General features: G+C 44.9%; 1 protein-coding gene across 4 annotated transcripts in view; it reads left to right on the forward strand.

Moving 5' to 3' along the window:
- The window catches only part of LOC141165905 (uncharacterized), a 132,046-nt gene that overhangs the window by 12,152 nt on the left and 103,818 nt on the right, over positions 1-16,076 (forward strand). The window contains exons 2-5 of one of the 4 annotated variants that reach the window (XM_073651963.1): positions 5,925-5,997; positions 7,912-8,183; positions 8,818-8,991; positions 9,071-9,133. In XM_073651963.1, coding sequence (XP_073508064.1) covers positions 7,944-8,183; positions 8,818-8,991; positions 9,071-9,133 — 477 coding nt within the window. In that variant the 5' untranslated portion in view covers positions 5,925-5,997; positions 7,912-7,943. Of the gene's footprint in view, positions 1-5,924; positions 5,998-6,187; positions 6,682-7,911; positions 8,184-8,817; positions 8,992-9,070; positions 9,134-16,076 lie in introns of those variants that run through there. The other 3 variants (XM_073651962.1, XM_073651964.1, XM_073651965.1) reach the window with 3 other exon arrangements.

Genomic DNA, 16,076 nt, shown 5'->3' on the forward strand with positions numbered 1-16,076 from the left:
CATATCATCCAGATAGACCACCACAAACCTGCCCACCAAATGATGGAAAATATCATTAATGAAATGCTGGAACAACACAGGTGCATTGGTCAGACCGAAAGGCATAACCAGACTCTTGAAATGCCCTTCAGGGGTATTGAACGCTTTTTTCCATTCATCCCACTCTCTGATTGTAGGTTCCCCTTAAATCCAACTTGGAGAACACCTTAACTCCCACAACCTGGCTGAACGAATCTCGAATCAGAGGAAGAGTGTATGAATCCTGGATGGTAATTTGATTTAATTCCCGGAAATATAAACATGGACGTAGACCGCCATCTTTTTTCTTCACAAAGAAGAACCCTGCCACCACAGGCGAAGATGAGGGTCTGATATGTCCCTTCTCCAGACTTTCCACAATGAAATCCTTCAAGGCTTGTCTCTCAGGGCCAGAAAGATTATACAGTCTGGACTTTGGTAGTTTAGCTCCGGGGGTCAGGTTAATAGGACAGTCATATGCTCGATGAGGAGGCAAATCCTGACACCCCCTCTCAGAAAAAACATCCTCAAAACCAGACAAAAATGCAGGTAAGGTCTCTGTAGAGACTGTAGAAAGGGAAATATTTAAACAGTTGTCATGGCCGCAATCTCCCCACTCAATGATCTCCCTGGATTTCCAATCCACCAATGGATTATGTTTCACCAACCAGGGTAGACCTAAAACAATTGAGGTGAGAAGACCGTCCAGGGCATAGCATGGTTTTACACCATGTGGTATCTGAGTCAGAGCTCTCTGAGCAAGTGGCGAAGATGGGAATGGGCTTAGCTAAAGTACAGCAAGCAAGACCATGAGATGTCACAAACTCAGCATCAACCATGCTGACTCCAGCTCAACTGTCAACAAACACAGATATTTTCTCAGTTTTGCTCTTTAGCACCACCTCTGCTGTCAGGACAAACCGGGAATTGCAGGTTGACGATAAATGCACCCCTTGCTTATCCAACTCCAGACTACCAAGGGGTAATCAAGTCTTCATTCGCTTAGGAATCAAAGGACGTACCTCAATAAAATGTCCCTTTTTTCCACAAAAAAAACACATGCCCTTCTTTTTGCTGATCTCCAGGTAAATGTACGATGCAGAGGCACCCCCTAACTGCATGGGCTCTTCCAACTCCCCCCGTACTGGTTCACCGCCAGACCGCCCCCCCCCCCCTGCAAAGGGGCATTACCCCGAAAAGAAGGCTCCGTAGAAGGTGGTCTCACCCACCTATCCCAAAGGCGTCTATCAATACGTATAGCCAAATGCATGGCAGTCTCCAAGAACTCTGGGGTTTCATACACTGCTAAAGCATCTTTCAACTTTTCAGTATGGTCCTGACAAAATTGGCTTCTAAGAGCTGGGTCATTTCATTTTATATCAGTTGCCCATCTGCGGAATTCGGAGCTGTACATCTCCACTGACTGACTCCCCTGATGAAGGCGACGCAACCTGGACTTTGCCAAGGAGATTCAGTCAGTGTTATCATAAATGAGGGCTAGAGCCCTGAAAAACCCCTCCACAGACTGGAGACAAACCGAACCCTGCGGCAAAGAGAAAGCCCAGGATTGAGGATCTCCTTGCTGCAGTGAGTTCACAATTCCCATTCGTTGTTCCTCATCACTGGAGGAGTAAGAATGAAGTTTAAAATACAGTTTTCAAGCTTCCTTGAACACAAAAAAACGTCCCTACTTACTGAAAATCTGGCCAGGAGGGCAACCTTGGGGTCAAGCTGGACCGGCCTACCTGAAGAGACTCCAACATTAGGGACCTGCAGCCACTGTTGCTGCTGCTGAACTTCATAGCGGAGGTCAGTAACCTCCAGAGACAGCCTGTGCAGCTGCTCTGACAGCTCAGCAATGGGATCCATGAAGCAAGAAAGAAAAAAAACACCAGAAAAAAAACCACACACACACAAAAAAAAAAAAACACGTGTCAATTTTTTTTTTTATATATATATGCACGGCCGGTGATAATGTCACGCACAGTGTGGGAAAGACTAAGTGCAACACGAAGGGAAGAGGGGAAGGAAGCCCAGACACTAGGAAAAGGGGGAGTGGAGACCCCTAGGCAGATCTAATAACACCCTGCCTACCCTACCATCCCAATATTGGTTCCACACCAATCGCCGAGCAGGAAACCTAAGCCCTGTATATCCATAGAGCTAAGCCCTAGATAGGGAGGGGGGGGGGTGAGCACTGGTCAGTCCCCACTAAAAACTAAAGACAACAAGGGAGGCAAATAAAGGGGGGAAAACTTAGCTTGAGCAGACACCGGAGGGATAGCACCAAACGTCCTCCAAGGGCACCAGAGAGGAAGCTAGCTCCAAGCCTTCACAAGGGAAAAATGAGAATATCAACGGCGACTCACTAAAGCAGACTGAGAGTTTATAAACACCCAGCCCAGGGTGTGTCAATCAGAGCAGGAGGGAGGTTGCTGCTGGGTCCAAAAGTCAAAAGGATTAAGAAGGCGTCTGCAATGCCAAACGCAGTGACCTTCTGCAGCCAGCTGCAGAGTGACTGTCTGTTACATCTGACACACACGTGACAGTCTGCCCCTTGCCCTGTGTTGTCTTATTGCTCACTATCTAGGGCTATGACCCAGGGTCAGCCAGGGCTTAGGCACATGACGGCGCACAGGGGGAAGGACCCATCTAGGGCGATAAGGAGCACAGGTGTCAGCATAAGGTGAGTGTTGAGGGATCACCATCTTCTCCCTCTCCCTATCGTCAGGGCTCCCCTTCACCAGCTCCCTCACCCCCTCTCTTTGCATCGCACGCTGGGCATCTCCCTGCCCTGGCATGACAAGAGCAGAGCCCAGCGTAGCAACCACATGCTGGTGGTCAAGTACAAGTACAAGAGGGATGTCCTTTTCTTGACCACCATACATGGTGATGCCAGCACCCCAACCGCTGTATTCGGTACCTCTACAAAGGTCCACAAACCAAACTGTTTACTGGGGTACAACAAGAACATGGAGGGGAGTTGATCTCTCTGATCAAGTCCTCCAGCCGTACAGTGCCATGAGAAATGCAAAGGTGTGGTGTAAGAAGCTGACTGTGCACATTGTACAGATGGCAATGTACAACGCTTTCGTGCTATCAAGATGTGCAGGCCAGACCAGGACCTTCCTTCAGTTCCAGGAAGTAGTGATTAAGGCCTTAATATTTGGCGGTCAGGAATGAGGGGTCTCAGTACTTCCAGAACTGAAAGTGCCCGTGTTGTATCAGGGCAACATTTCCCCGCTGGAAAGAGTAAGGTCTTAAAAAGGGTAGAAGGTGTGTTAAGAAGGGCATATGAAAGGACACCATTTATCAGTGTGACACCTGCCCTGACAAACCTGGTCTGTGTATGAAAGACTGTTTCAGAGTCTACTACTCATCCATATACTAATACGTTTATTTCTGACTTACACAACTCACATATGGCAACTTGACGTACACTACACAACTCATATGCCAACCTGATGCACGCTACAATACTCATGTATGCCAACCTGACGTACATTACATAACTCACGTATGCCACTACATTAAAAAATTCACATACCAGGAAAACACTAGATCAGTTTCTATATAGGGCCACTAGTGGGTGGGTTTCCACAGTCTAGGCACATCAGGGGCTCTCCAAACGCTCGCACTTCAGTCAGAATTGTAAAATTTTGCCCGGTCATGAATGTGAAAACAGGCTCGGGGGTGAAGGGGTTAAAGGCAAACTCAGCGAGAGGTAAAAAATGACCAATTCTGCTGCCGAGCTGCCACAAAGCACCTTAATTTTTTTTTACAAAGATTGATTAGTCCTCTCAGTCTAACCGTTGGTTTCAAGGTGGTAAGCAGATGAAAATGGCAAGTCAATCCCGAGTTTACCACAAAAAGCTCTCCAGAATTTAGAAACAAATTGCACTCCCCTATCAGACATAATGTTAAAAGGAATCCCATGTAACCTTACAATATGAGAAATAAACAACCTGGAGAGTGTCTCTGCATTAGGTAATCCTGACAAAAGATTGTTTGCTGAATCGGTCAACTACCACCCGCAGAGCAGTTTTACCATGAGACAGAGGCAAATCTGTGATGAAATCCATGCACAAATGAGTCCATCGTCTTTCTGGAATTGGCAATGGAGCCAATTTCCCAGCCGGCCGGTTATGACAGACTTTAGCACGTGCGCAGACTTCACAAGCGGATGCAAAATTATGCATGGACAGCCACCAAAAAAGTCTAGCAATAGCTTTCCGTGTAGCAGTTAACCCAGGATGACCACTCAAAATGGAATTATGGAACTCTGTAACAGACGCAATCTTAGGTACAGAGGCACAAAAAAATTTGGTCCCTGGAGTAGCGGAAGTAGCCAACAACTGGACTATTCGGATCTCCTCTCCCAGCTCCGAGGTTACCATAGAAACCACAATACCCTGAGGAATAATGGAGGGTGGAGGTTCTGGAGGAGAGATTGAATTGAGACTATAAGATAATGCATCAGCAGATGAGAATCTTTTAGGAAAAAAAAGCACATGGACTCAGTTTAGTCAGAGTTTTGGGCCCCTGTGATAAAACTGCCCCTAATCCGACCTCCGACGCATCCAGAAAGGAAGCAGACATGAAATACTCTTAATTTTTCAAAAGCATGATAGCACCCGGCGACCAAACCTTGAGATTCGCCCCCTTACATGTAAGGTCAGTAAGAAGTTTTGCAATCTGAGAAAAACCCTTGATAAATTTCCTATAATAGTTGGCGAATCCCAGAAAAAGTCGCAAAGCTTTAAGATCACGAGGTTGAACCCAAACAATTATGGCCTGCACATTCCCAGGGACCATCTTAAACCCTTCTGCTGACAAGATAAAACCCAAGAATGAAAGTTCCTGAACAGAAAGAACACATTTATCTAATTTAGCAAACAAAGAGATTTTCCTCAACCTTTTGTAATACAACAGAGTATAGTGGTTTGTCCTGATGAAAAAGTGTTGTATGCTTTGAAACACGTTGACAAATAAAAACCGCTTCCAAATACCCTTCAGGCTATGTGCCCACGATGCAGAAATGCTCCGGATTTTTCCTGAGCATTTCTGCATCTCCCTGGCAGAAAAAACGCATGCGGATTGTACATGCGTTTTCCTGCCAGGGACATGCGGATGTGAAGCGTTCTTCACATACATTTCCGCCTGCGGGTTGTCAAGCGCTTTCCAAGCGATTTTAGCATCACTTGGAAAGTGCTTGACAACTTGGTCACACTATATAAAGCCATGCAAACGGCATGGATTTATATAGTGTGACCGAAAGAATCGTAAAAAATAATTATTATACTTACCTTCTGATGGCTCCGGTGTCTTTATCCAATGCATCCTGGCTTGCCGGCAGCTCGCAGTAGACTAAAAGGACCTGCCATGACTTCATTTAGTCATGTGACAGGTCACGTGACCGCCGACGTCGGCAGTCGCGTGACCCATCAGATGACTAAATGACGTCACGACAGGTCCTTTTTAGACCATCGCGAGCTGCCGGCAAGCCAGGACACATCGCTATGGACACCGGGGGCCATCAGAAGGTAAGTATAATGTATATTTTTTATTTTATTCTTTTTTTCAAACAAACAATTTCTCAAACTTTCAATGAGACGTCCACTCCGCGTGAGCAAACTGCTCTAGCTGTCTTAGGTGTGCAGCATGCCTTCTCCAGACTATATGTGTCAGCTCCTTCCACAGATGTTCAATAGGATTTAGATCAGGGCTCTTAGAAGACCACTTCAGAATAGTCCAATGTCCATTCTTGGATATTTTTAGCTGTGTTTTGGGTCATTATCCTGTTGGAGGACCCATGATCATGACTCAGATGAAGTTTTTGACACTGGGCAGTACATTTCACTCCAGAATGTTTTGATAGTCTTGAAATTTCATTGTACCCTGCACAGATTCAAGACACACTTTGCCAGATGCAGCAAAGCAGCCCCAGAACATAACGAGTCTCCTCCTATTTCACAGTAGGTATAATGTTCTTTTCTTTGTATGCTTCAGTTTTGCTTCTGTGAATAAATAGCTGATGTGATTTGCCAAAAAGCTCCAGCTTTATGGCTTGTCAATATGCATTTTGTCAAATTCCAGTCTTGCTTTTTTATGATTTGCTTTCAACAGTGGTTTCCTCCTCAGTCGTCCTCCATGAAATCCACTTTGGCCAAGAAAGTGATGGATGGTGCAATCTGACACTGATGTACCTTGACCTTGGAATTCACCTCTAATCTCTTTGGAAGTGTTCTGGACTCTTTGGTTACATTTCATATTATTCGTCTCTTCAATTTGGAAAATAGAAAAATAGTCTATGGGACAGTTGTATACTGTCCCATAGACCTTAAACTTCTGAACAATATGTGCAACTGTAGTAACAGGAACATCAATCTGTTTGGAAATTGTCTTATAGTCTTTACCTTTAACATGTTTGTCTATAATTTTCTTTCTAATCTCCTGAGACAACTCTACCTTAGCTTTCTTTGTCCATGTTCAGTGTGGTAAACACCACGATACCAAACAGCATAGTGACTACTTTTCACCTTTTAAATATGATGCTGATTCACTTCTCATGGACAAGCCGTGCGTCAGGGTAGTAAAGGAGTACGAGGTCAAGAGTCAAGAGGATACGTCATAAACAGAGAGAAAAGACGGAGGCATAGTCAGGTAATAGTCCGAAGTCAGAATACCAGGAAGATAGCGGATCAGAGCAAAGGGGCTAGGCAAACAGATGGTCAGAATGAGTTCTAAGGTCTGGCAGTAATAGGTCTACAAGAAAAGCATAATGCACAGGGAAAACAAACCACACTGGTCTGAAGCTACAGCTGACAGCTATCTGGGACTGACAGCCAAGTTAAGTAGCTGAGTAATAATTAGGAACAGGGAACATCTGATGAAAGCTCAGCACCTCCAAGTCCCAGATTGGACAGCTGGGCTGTCAATCAAAACACTGACAGCTCAGCATACCCCTGCACCAGACTGGATGGCTGAGCTGTCAATCACTGCGTTCAAGCCACAATGAGGGATGAAATCTTGACATTAAATAAGCAGACTGGCTTAATATAAGTTTGTAGACACCTGTTATGCTAATTACAAGGCACACCTTAGTGCACACCTTAGTTTAACATATCTGGTAAAATTATTTTCAATCTTTTCTAGGGGTACCATCTTTTTTATGCAAGCCATTGCCGTTAGTTTTTTTTCTCTGTTGAAGCACAATTCAGAAGCAATGTCTGATTTTCATTAGTTGATATTAAGTACATTTAAATTGATAATTACATTTGTCAGTATCAAGTTATTTCAGTGACCATTGTGGGGTTTTCTTAATTTGACAGCAGGGTACCAGCAATTTTGTCCACATTTGTGACTTCCTGAAACTAATACTAAGGGCTCGTTCTCACTTGCGATTAAATCGGACGAATGCAATCCGATAAAAAAATCGGATTGCAGTCGGACCAATTTAATCCTATTATGGTGTGGTCAGTGACGTTTTTTTTTTCCAGGTCCGATCGGCTTGCGATCGGGCTGGAATAAAATCGCAGAATGCTGCGATTGCATGCTGGATTAGGATCGCATGCCGATGCCAGCAGCAGAGGAGATGGAGAAATTGATTTCTCCGTCCCCTCCGCAGCTATGCTGCGATCCTCTCTAAGCAAGAGGATCGGAGCACAGAGCACTGACATTCGGCTCCTGCTCGAAGCAGAGCGGGAGCCGAATGTCATTAGCATATCGCATCCGATGCCATATGCTAGTGGGACCCCAGCCTAATACTGTATATCCTTCTATTTTGCAGAAGAAATTGCAAATGGAGTTTTATAGACATTGGATATTTTGATTGATTTATTGATTATTTTACGTTTATTAACTAGAATATTGTTTTCTTTAATATATAATTAGATTTTTATACAGCTAAGCCTCAGAAAACTTTTATGTTGAAAAGTAAATCCATAATGGGCACTGGAGCTTCCAAAATCCGTCCGGCAAAGAAGGAAGATGCGTCAGATAATGAGGAAAGAACAACTGTGATTCAGAACGCTTCAGCGTCCACTCTGCCAGATAATACTTCCATCAGACAGCAAATGGTACAGGCAAACCCAGAGGATGAAGAAATATCAGAAGACATTGAACATATGGTGCAAATTATTCAGGAACATCAAGAGAGTGAACAGGTATGTTATTGTTTTTTAGGCTTTTATTATAAGTAAACATTATCTAGTTACTGTGATGGTAGTCACTACTAATGGACAAGCCATGAGGTAGGGTAGTTAAGAGGTCTGGGGTCAGATACCAAGAGGGCTTGTCATCAACAAAAGGTTAAGGCAAAAGTGTATTCAGCTCACAGTCCTAATGTCAGAATTGCAGGAGGCAGTGGATTAAGACAAAAAGGCAAAGCAAACAGATGGTCAAAGGCAAGGTCCAAGGTCAGGCAACAAAGATTAAATGCTAGAACGCGGAGTACAGAGCAAGCGCACACCATTTAAGCTAAGCTACAACTGGCAGTAATTGGAGGCAGAGAGTCAGCTAAATTGCTGATTGGACGGCTGAGATGTCCATCATCATACTGATGTGCCCCTGCCCTAGATTGGACAGCTGAGCTGTCACTCACTGCATCCAGACACATCGATAGGCAGAATCGTGACAGCTACCTCTAGGGCAATTTGCAAAGTTGTCAAATATGGAGACAGTACTGCAACACATTCTAGCCAGAAGATATAATTTTGCAATTAATATACTGTTAAATAAAATACAAATAAATAACATAAGTATTTATAAATATAATGTATAATTATACATTTTTATAAGGGTTCTAAAAATAATATCAGCTTCCTGGAACAAACAAATCTCTCGGCTGGAACGCAGAATGATCTGGAAACAGAAGATGTCTCTGTGACGTTTGAAAGCTTCCAGCACCAGAGTGGGACTCTCTATACATGTTTCACTCAGAATGGTATCAGAATGTATTTTGATGATGAAAAGGTAAGCAAGCAACATACTGACAATTCAGGTAGATCCTTCTGATTTGTAGTCTGCTAATGATTATTTGTATTTTATTCAGGGAATTGTGCCATTCCCACAAGAACTTTACAGCCAAGGAACGTTCCTTGATACTTCTGAAAAGGTACTCTTTCCAGATCGCTATATTCTGCTACTGCCAACATCTACATATTATTATATGCTTTGCATTTTGACTTCCAGCATGCCCATTTAGATCTGTAAAATTGTATACGGAGTTCAGCAATAGGCATTTGCTTTAAAAACATAACATAATAATCAGTTGGGATCAGGACAGCTTAGATGTATTAGTCCACATTCACACATACTTTTTCATTCATGTTTCACGCATGTAAAAATTGTGTGTTTTCAAATGTTTTATAACTTTTTTTTTACATTCATATTTGGTGGGGGATTTTCAATTCTGTAAAGATGCCTAGGGAGAACAACCTAAAGATGAAAACACCATACCGAGAGTATGCTCCATTGTGATAAAAATGTGACTGACCCCAAATACCAGAACACTATATATGCAGATTTTTTTCATATTTTGTCATAGCTTTTCAAGGAGTTATCCTGAAATACTTCCTGCTCAATTTGAGGTCAGGCGTGGAGAGATGTCACTGCTTGCTAGGTGGAACAGTTCCTAAATAATAGGAACCGTGAACAAGACACTGGCTGATTGCATTGCATTAATGTGACTTCTCTTCACACCCAATGTCAGATCTGGTGGGAGAGTATGCCTGGACAGCCTCCTTGAAGTAACATGTGGACACAGCATCCAAATATCCTGTCCGTTTCGGCAGGACCCCGCCTATGTATTACAATTTTTGTTGATCTGCTGATCACACAGGCACAGTGTAGTAGGTCCTTAAAGTACTTCTCCAGCATTTTTTTTATTTCAGCGCTGGAGTGGTGCCAGTAATGTAAGTTCCCTGCCCCTAGTATTACACTCACCAGCTGCCGTCTTCTGCTCTTCTTTGCGCTACTCTTGTACGGATCTGCCATCTTGTGACTGCAACTTTGACCAGAAGGCGGAGGTAATAGTCACAAGCTCAATGTGAGTCTTATGATAGCCTCGTTCTGGCTCTCATAGACTTACATTGAGTAGAGTAGTGACAACTGGATCACCAAGCAAACAACTGGAGCAATCCAGCAGATCACAAATTGCAGAAGACGACTGGTGCGATGCCAATAACAGCTGAAGACGGCGGCTGGAACACTGACGAGCAAAAGGGTAACAATGTTTTCAACTTCGGACTTGGCCACTAGACAATGAGCTTCCACAGTTTTCTGTCCTGCCACGTTTTAATCAGGTTGATATGGTAAACCTGGTAGGGCTTCATCTTTCCTGGTTTGTGGATTTTATAGTTGACTTCATCAACTTTCTCTATCACCTCATAGAGGCCCTGCCACTTGGCCAGGAACTTGTTCTCCACCGTGTGCACCAGCCCAAGTACTCGATTCCCTGGGTTGAACTGTTTCACCCTGGATGACCTATTATACACCCTGGACTGTGCTTCCTGTGCCTTGAGCAGGTGCTCCTTCACAATGGGCATCATGTTGGCAATCCTCTCTTGCATCTGGGCAATATGATCCATCACGCTTCTATAGGGTGTAGTCTCAGCTTCCCTGGTCTCAGCTTCTCAGGACTTCCAGTAGTCCTCGAGTGTGTTGGCCATAGAGTAGTTCAAACTGGGAGAAGCCTGTGGAAGCTTGGGGAACTTCCCTGATGGAGACTAACAGATAGGGAATCAGACAGTCCCAGTCTCAGCCGTCCTTCTCCACTGCTTTCCTCAACATAGCCTTCAAGGTTTTGTTAAAACCCTCCACCAGTCCATCCGTCTGGGGATGGTACACTGAGGTTCTGAGTTGTCAAATCTGCAGTGTCTTGCACAATTCCCTCATGACCTTCGACATGAAGGTGGTCTCTTGATCCGTCAGTATCTCCTTGGCAGACCAGTTCGAGGGAAGATATGGAGCAGCTCCCGAGAGATACACTTTGCAGAGGAATTTCTTAAGGGTACCGCCTCTGGATACCAGATAGCATAATCCAGGACCACCAATATATATTGATGTCCTCTTGTGAATTTTACCAGGTGCCCCACTAAATCCATTGCTGTGTACTCGAATGGAACCTCGATGATGGGCAACGGTACTAGGGCACTTCGGAAGTGGGCCACAGTGGAGGTTAGCTAGCATGTGGGGCAGGAATAGTTCATAATTTCTCTGCAGCACCCAGGCCAGTAGAATCTCTGGAGGATCCGTTCTGGGTCTTATCTGCCCCCATGTGACCACCCAACACATGGGTATGCGCTATGTCTAACCACCCTATGTCTATGGGGCCCTGGCACCTGTAACTGCTCTATCACCTCAGTCCTTGGCTTGGTTACTCTATAAAGCAGATCCCCTTTCATAGAAAAATGAGGGAGCCGAGTGTCTGCCCCCCGACTTCTGAGGCACCTGTACATTTTCAAACTCCCGTTTAAGAGTTAAGTCCCTGAGTAGAGCAGTTCCAAAGTTTCCCTCGGACCCCTCCAGATCAGGGATGTTGGCCTCAGGGGATGCTATCTCATTCTCGTCGCCAATAAGCACACACTAGGGAGACTCGTCCGCTATAGCCTGCGGCGAGGTTTCTTTAGGGGCGATCTGTCTGTCGTCCGTGCAACCAGGCGTCCCTGCTTTCCGTCACATGTTGCAGAACAATGCAAAGTCCCATCCGATTATTATGGGGTGCAACAAGTCCTTGATGACGCCAACTTCCTGAGACACGGTGCCACAGTTTCTACTTACATCCACCCAAGCCACAGAATAGTTCTTAGCATCCCCATGTATACACTGGACTCCCACCACCTTCCCAGGTACCAGCCCTTATCAGGGTCACCAAACTTCCTGAGTCCAACAGTAAAGTCACTCGCACCCCATTTACAGACCCTGAGCATGCTTGAGGGCCCTCGCCAGGTTGAGAAACCGCTCTACAGGCGGGGTAGGCAAAATAGGAGCAACGCTGGCCTATTCTGCAGTCCATTGGCTCAGAGTTCATGGGACACTGGGCCAGGCCCTGCCATATGGCCAGGGGCATGACACCTCCAAAAGAGAACGGGATGGGATTGATTACTCGGCTGCGACTCAGATGCCTCCTGGGACTTTGGACGCCCACCAGTGTGGATTTAGACCCCTTTTTTGGGAGCCACCCCCCTTTGGGAATCCCAGAAAGGAGACCTTACCCCTGCTTGACCACACAGGGAACCCTTGACCACCCAGTACCTCTCTACTATGCCCACCACGTCTTCCGCATTTTGTGGCTCACCCTAGGCAATCCAGGACTGAATCAGCTTCGGCAGAGAGTGGATAAACCGATCCATGACCACTCTCTCGACCATCTGGGCTGAGGAGCAAGTCTCTGGCTGCAGCCACTTCTGTACCAGGTGCAGAAGGTCAAACATTTGTGATCGGGGAGGTTTGTCCCTGTGAAAGTCCCAGAGGTGGACTCATTGTGCTCTGACTACCAGGGTTATGCCCAGCTGAGCCAGGATCTCAGCCTTAAGTTTGTCATACTCTTTGGCATCTTGCAGGGCAAGATAAAAGTATGCCTTCTGTGGCTCCCCGGTCAGATATGGCGCTAAAACCTCCGCCCACTGCTCCTGTGGCAGTCTCTCACGGTCCGCCACCCTCTCAAACAAGGCCCGGAACACCTCAACGTCATTTTTTGTAACACTCCTCTCACGGTTTTCCTCACCTGGGTCTTGTCGCTTCGGCTTGAAGGCGGTGCGGCTTCTCTGACACGGACGGCCTCTGCCAGGAGCATCATTTGTTCCTGCTGCTGTTGTTGTTGCTGTGGTATTAGTTGCTGCTGTAGCTGGAAATGCTGCATCAACAATTTATTCGTCTCCTGCTGAGCTTGCTGCTGCAGAGTCAACTGTACGAGATGTTTTATCAGCTCCTTCATGGTTGCAGGTCGCGCTTGTACTGTTACAGCTGCCTTGACCCAGGACATGCAGTTTCCAGACACAGTCACATGTCCACTGGGATTTCTGCCCGTATTCACATCACCAATTGTGAGTGATTGGATCTGTGGTAGACGCTGGTTCACACACAGGATTCAGTTCGTTGATTTAAACCGAACAGGCGGTTTATTAAAAATTCATCAACCGTCAGGGTCAACAAAATAAAGCAGCCTCTTCCAGGTCCAAAAAGGTATAACAGAACAAAAAAATGGAAAATAACCAGTCTATATAACGCACGGGCTTACCTGTTTAAATGTCATTCCTTTTCACTCAGACTCCAGCAGGGTCTGAGCAGCACATGCAAGGCTCCCTCACCTTGTAAACACACAGACAGACTGAGACAGCACCAGCTGCCCTAAATTAGACATTCCAAGACCTGGATAGCAGGTAAGTGAGCAGCCGATCCCTCCCAGCTCTTTAAGCTGCTCGTAAAACCAGGACCCATAATCCAGGCCCGTTAAACAACTGTCAGCACTATGTGTGCTGGAGCCTGCTTCTCCAGGTCCTACATCACCGAGGCTTGGCATCTCGGGGACACATACCTCCCGTCCACGAACTGTCCAGCTGTCACCTTACAGTGTGTACTGAAATACTGTCTCTCTACAATACAATAATAGCTGCTAAATAGAATGAATGGGTTTTGGGCAGAAGTTGTCAAAAACATTCCCCACTTTTCACATCAGTATAGTGCTATGCAGCCGCCCCAGATTTGGCGCATCAGATTTGTGCGCCAAATCTGGCGCTTAGCCTCGCTCTTCCACGCGGCCCTCGTGCGGTGGCAGGGGGTAATGGCGTTGGGGTTCATGTCAGCGGCAGCTGGCATGAAGCCCAGGTTAGTAATGAGGGGCGTCTATAAGACACCCCCATGACTAACCTACAAAGAGTTAATAAATAAAAAAATAAACACACACTCAGAAAAATATAATTTAATTGAAATAAAACACACCATTTTAATTAATTCTAAATTTGCTAAAAAAAATAATTATCTGTCCACGTTCCAGCGCTGATATCCCATGCACAGCTGTCACATCTGGAGATGGTGACAGCTGTGCATGGCTGCTGTATGCTCACACTGCCGGGAACACGTCCGCTGCCGGCAGCGTGAGCCGCAGAATGAGGTCACTGGAGTGCATTAGCGCAACTCCGGTGGCTTCCTTTACTGCCCTGCTGTATCGTGGGAATTTCTCAAGGTCAGCAGGGCCATAAAGGAGCTCCCCAGAGCAGCACTAGCTGAACTCCGGTGAACTCGCTGATGCAATGACGGGGACGCTTTACGGCCCGGTCATTGTATCGGCGGCCCTCGTTTAGAGCGATCACATTTTATGTGGCCCCTCTAAACTGGAGATCTTCATGGGACACTCGATTTGGACTACGATGGAGGGGTAAGGATAAGATTGTGGTTTGTTATTTTATATTTTATTACAGGAGATCGATGGCTTCGGGGAATTAGGTCTCTAGGTGAGTATAGGTGTATTTTTTGATTTTGAATTTTATTTTAGGTGGAGTTCGGCGGGGACAGGTAATGTATGGACTACTTTATTTTTTTTAATTTTTTTTTAATTTCTTGGGACAAAAAATCTAAAAATAAAAGGGGGACATTAAATTAATAAATAATCATAGGGGCAATAAATTAAAAAAATGATGTGGACAAAAAATCAATAAAAATATATGGGGGCAAAAAATTATATATATATGGGGGAAAAAATTAAAAACCTTTATGGGGGCAAATATATGAGGACAATATGAGGCACATTTTACAGCAGGAGCAGGCTGATAGGAACTACTGCTCCCATCGAGTTGCTCCTGCTGGCACTACTGAGCGAGGGACAGACATAGGCCGATGGGAGTAGTAGTCTCACATCGGTCTATGTCTGCCTGCTGACACCCGCACACAGACCCCACACATACCCCACACAGACACACACAGGACACTTACCATGAATACCACGTTGAGATCCATCCTCTTATACCATTCCCTTTTCCTGGATCCATGGCTGCTCACCTGGGGTGGTACGAGATTCTTGTCTTCCTGGATTATGGGATGCTCATGAGATAGCAAGAACGCCCCCACATGAGGTCACTACCCATTTGCTGCGGTTTTGTGCTACATAATCGCAGCAAATGCGCTTCAAATCCGCAAGCATTTTTACATGCTTGCGGATTTGAAGCAGCTCAATGATAGTCTATGGCGGCTAAAACGCCGCGACTCTGCATAATTAATGGTCGTACTGCGGATTTTTCTGCAATGATAATCCGCAGTGGAAATTTCCGCAGCATGTGCAAAGCACATGCGTATTGTCACTAGGAACCATTGCAGACCTATTACCAAGCGTTTTTTAAGCGTTTCCGCGGCAGAAATTACGCTGCAGAAACGTTTAAAAAACGCATAGTGAGCACGCAGCCTAACAGGACCATTTACAGTTTCCCATCTTACAGAATTGTAATGTATCCATAAAGATCAGAGCCATACTGATGGTCCATATGGCATCTGATTGTTTTCTCACACACATTACATTTCGGAGTGAAATTGTAAAGGGAGCTAACAGCAGGGGATCTTGATGATTTGTGGTTTCAAGTGCATTCAGTGGGGCAGAACATTCCTCAGACAATAGTTAATAACCTCATTGATAGCATGCTAAGGGATGTAAGCGTATGTAATTCTGTGCTTCGAGCTCGTACCTGGTACTGAATAAATCGAGAGGTTTTTAAAACATTGTTGCAATTTCAATGTTCATGAGCGTATGTTTTAGCATCTTTCTTCTTGCTCATGGTATATTGGTGATAATTACATACTATTAGGCATCCTTTATATTTCTTAAGCATTTTTTTTTTCACTTCAAAATTCGCCACCAACTTTATGCATGTTTTACATGTATTTTTTTTCTTGTTTACACATTTTTAAATGCCTTTTTTGGGTATTTTTTTCCCAAATGAAGTTTATGAAAAGAGCTGTGCCTGCAGTGTTTTTAAGGAAAAAAATACCTAAAAATGTACAAAGCACGAAAACCTGTAAAAAGAAGTAAACAAAATGCAATATTTGTTTGTGTTTTAGAATTCTTGATT

Source organism: Phyllobates terribilis, unplaced genomic scaffold (assembly GCF_046119375.1).
Source record: "Phyllobates terribilis strain yellow unplaced genomic scaffold, ASM4611937v1 Scaffold_11__3_contigs__length_659146591, whole genome shotgun sequence".
In the NCBI taxonomy this organism is placed as follows: domain Eukaryota; kingdom Metazoa; phylum Chordata; class Amphibia; order Anura; family Dendrobatidae; genus Phyllobates; species Phyllobates terribilis.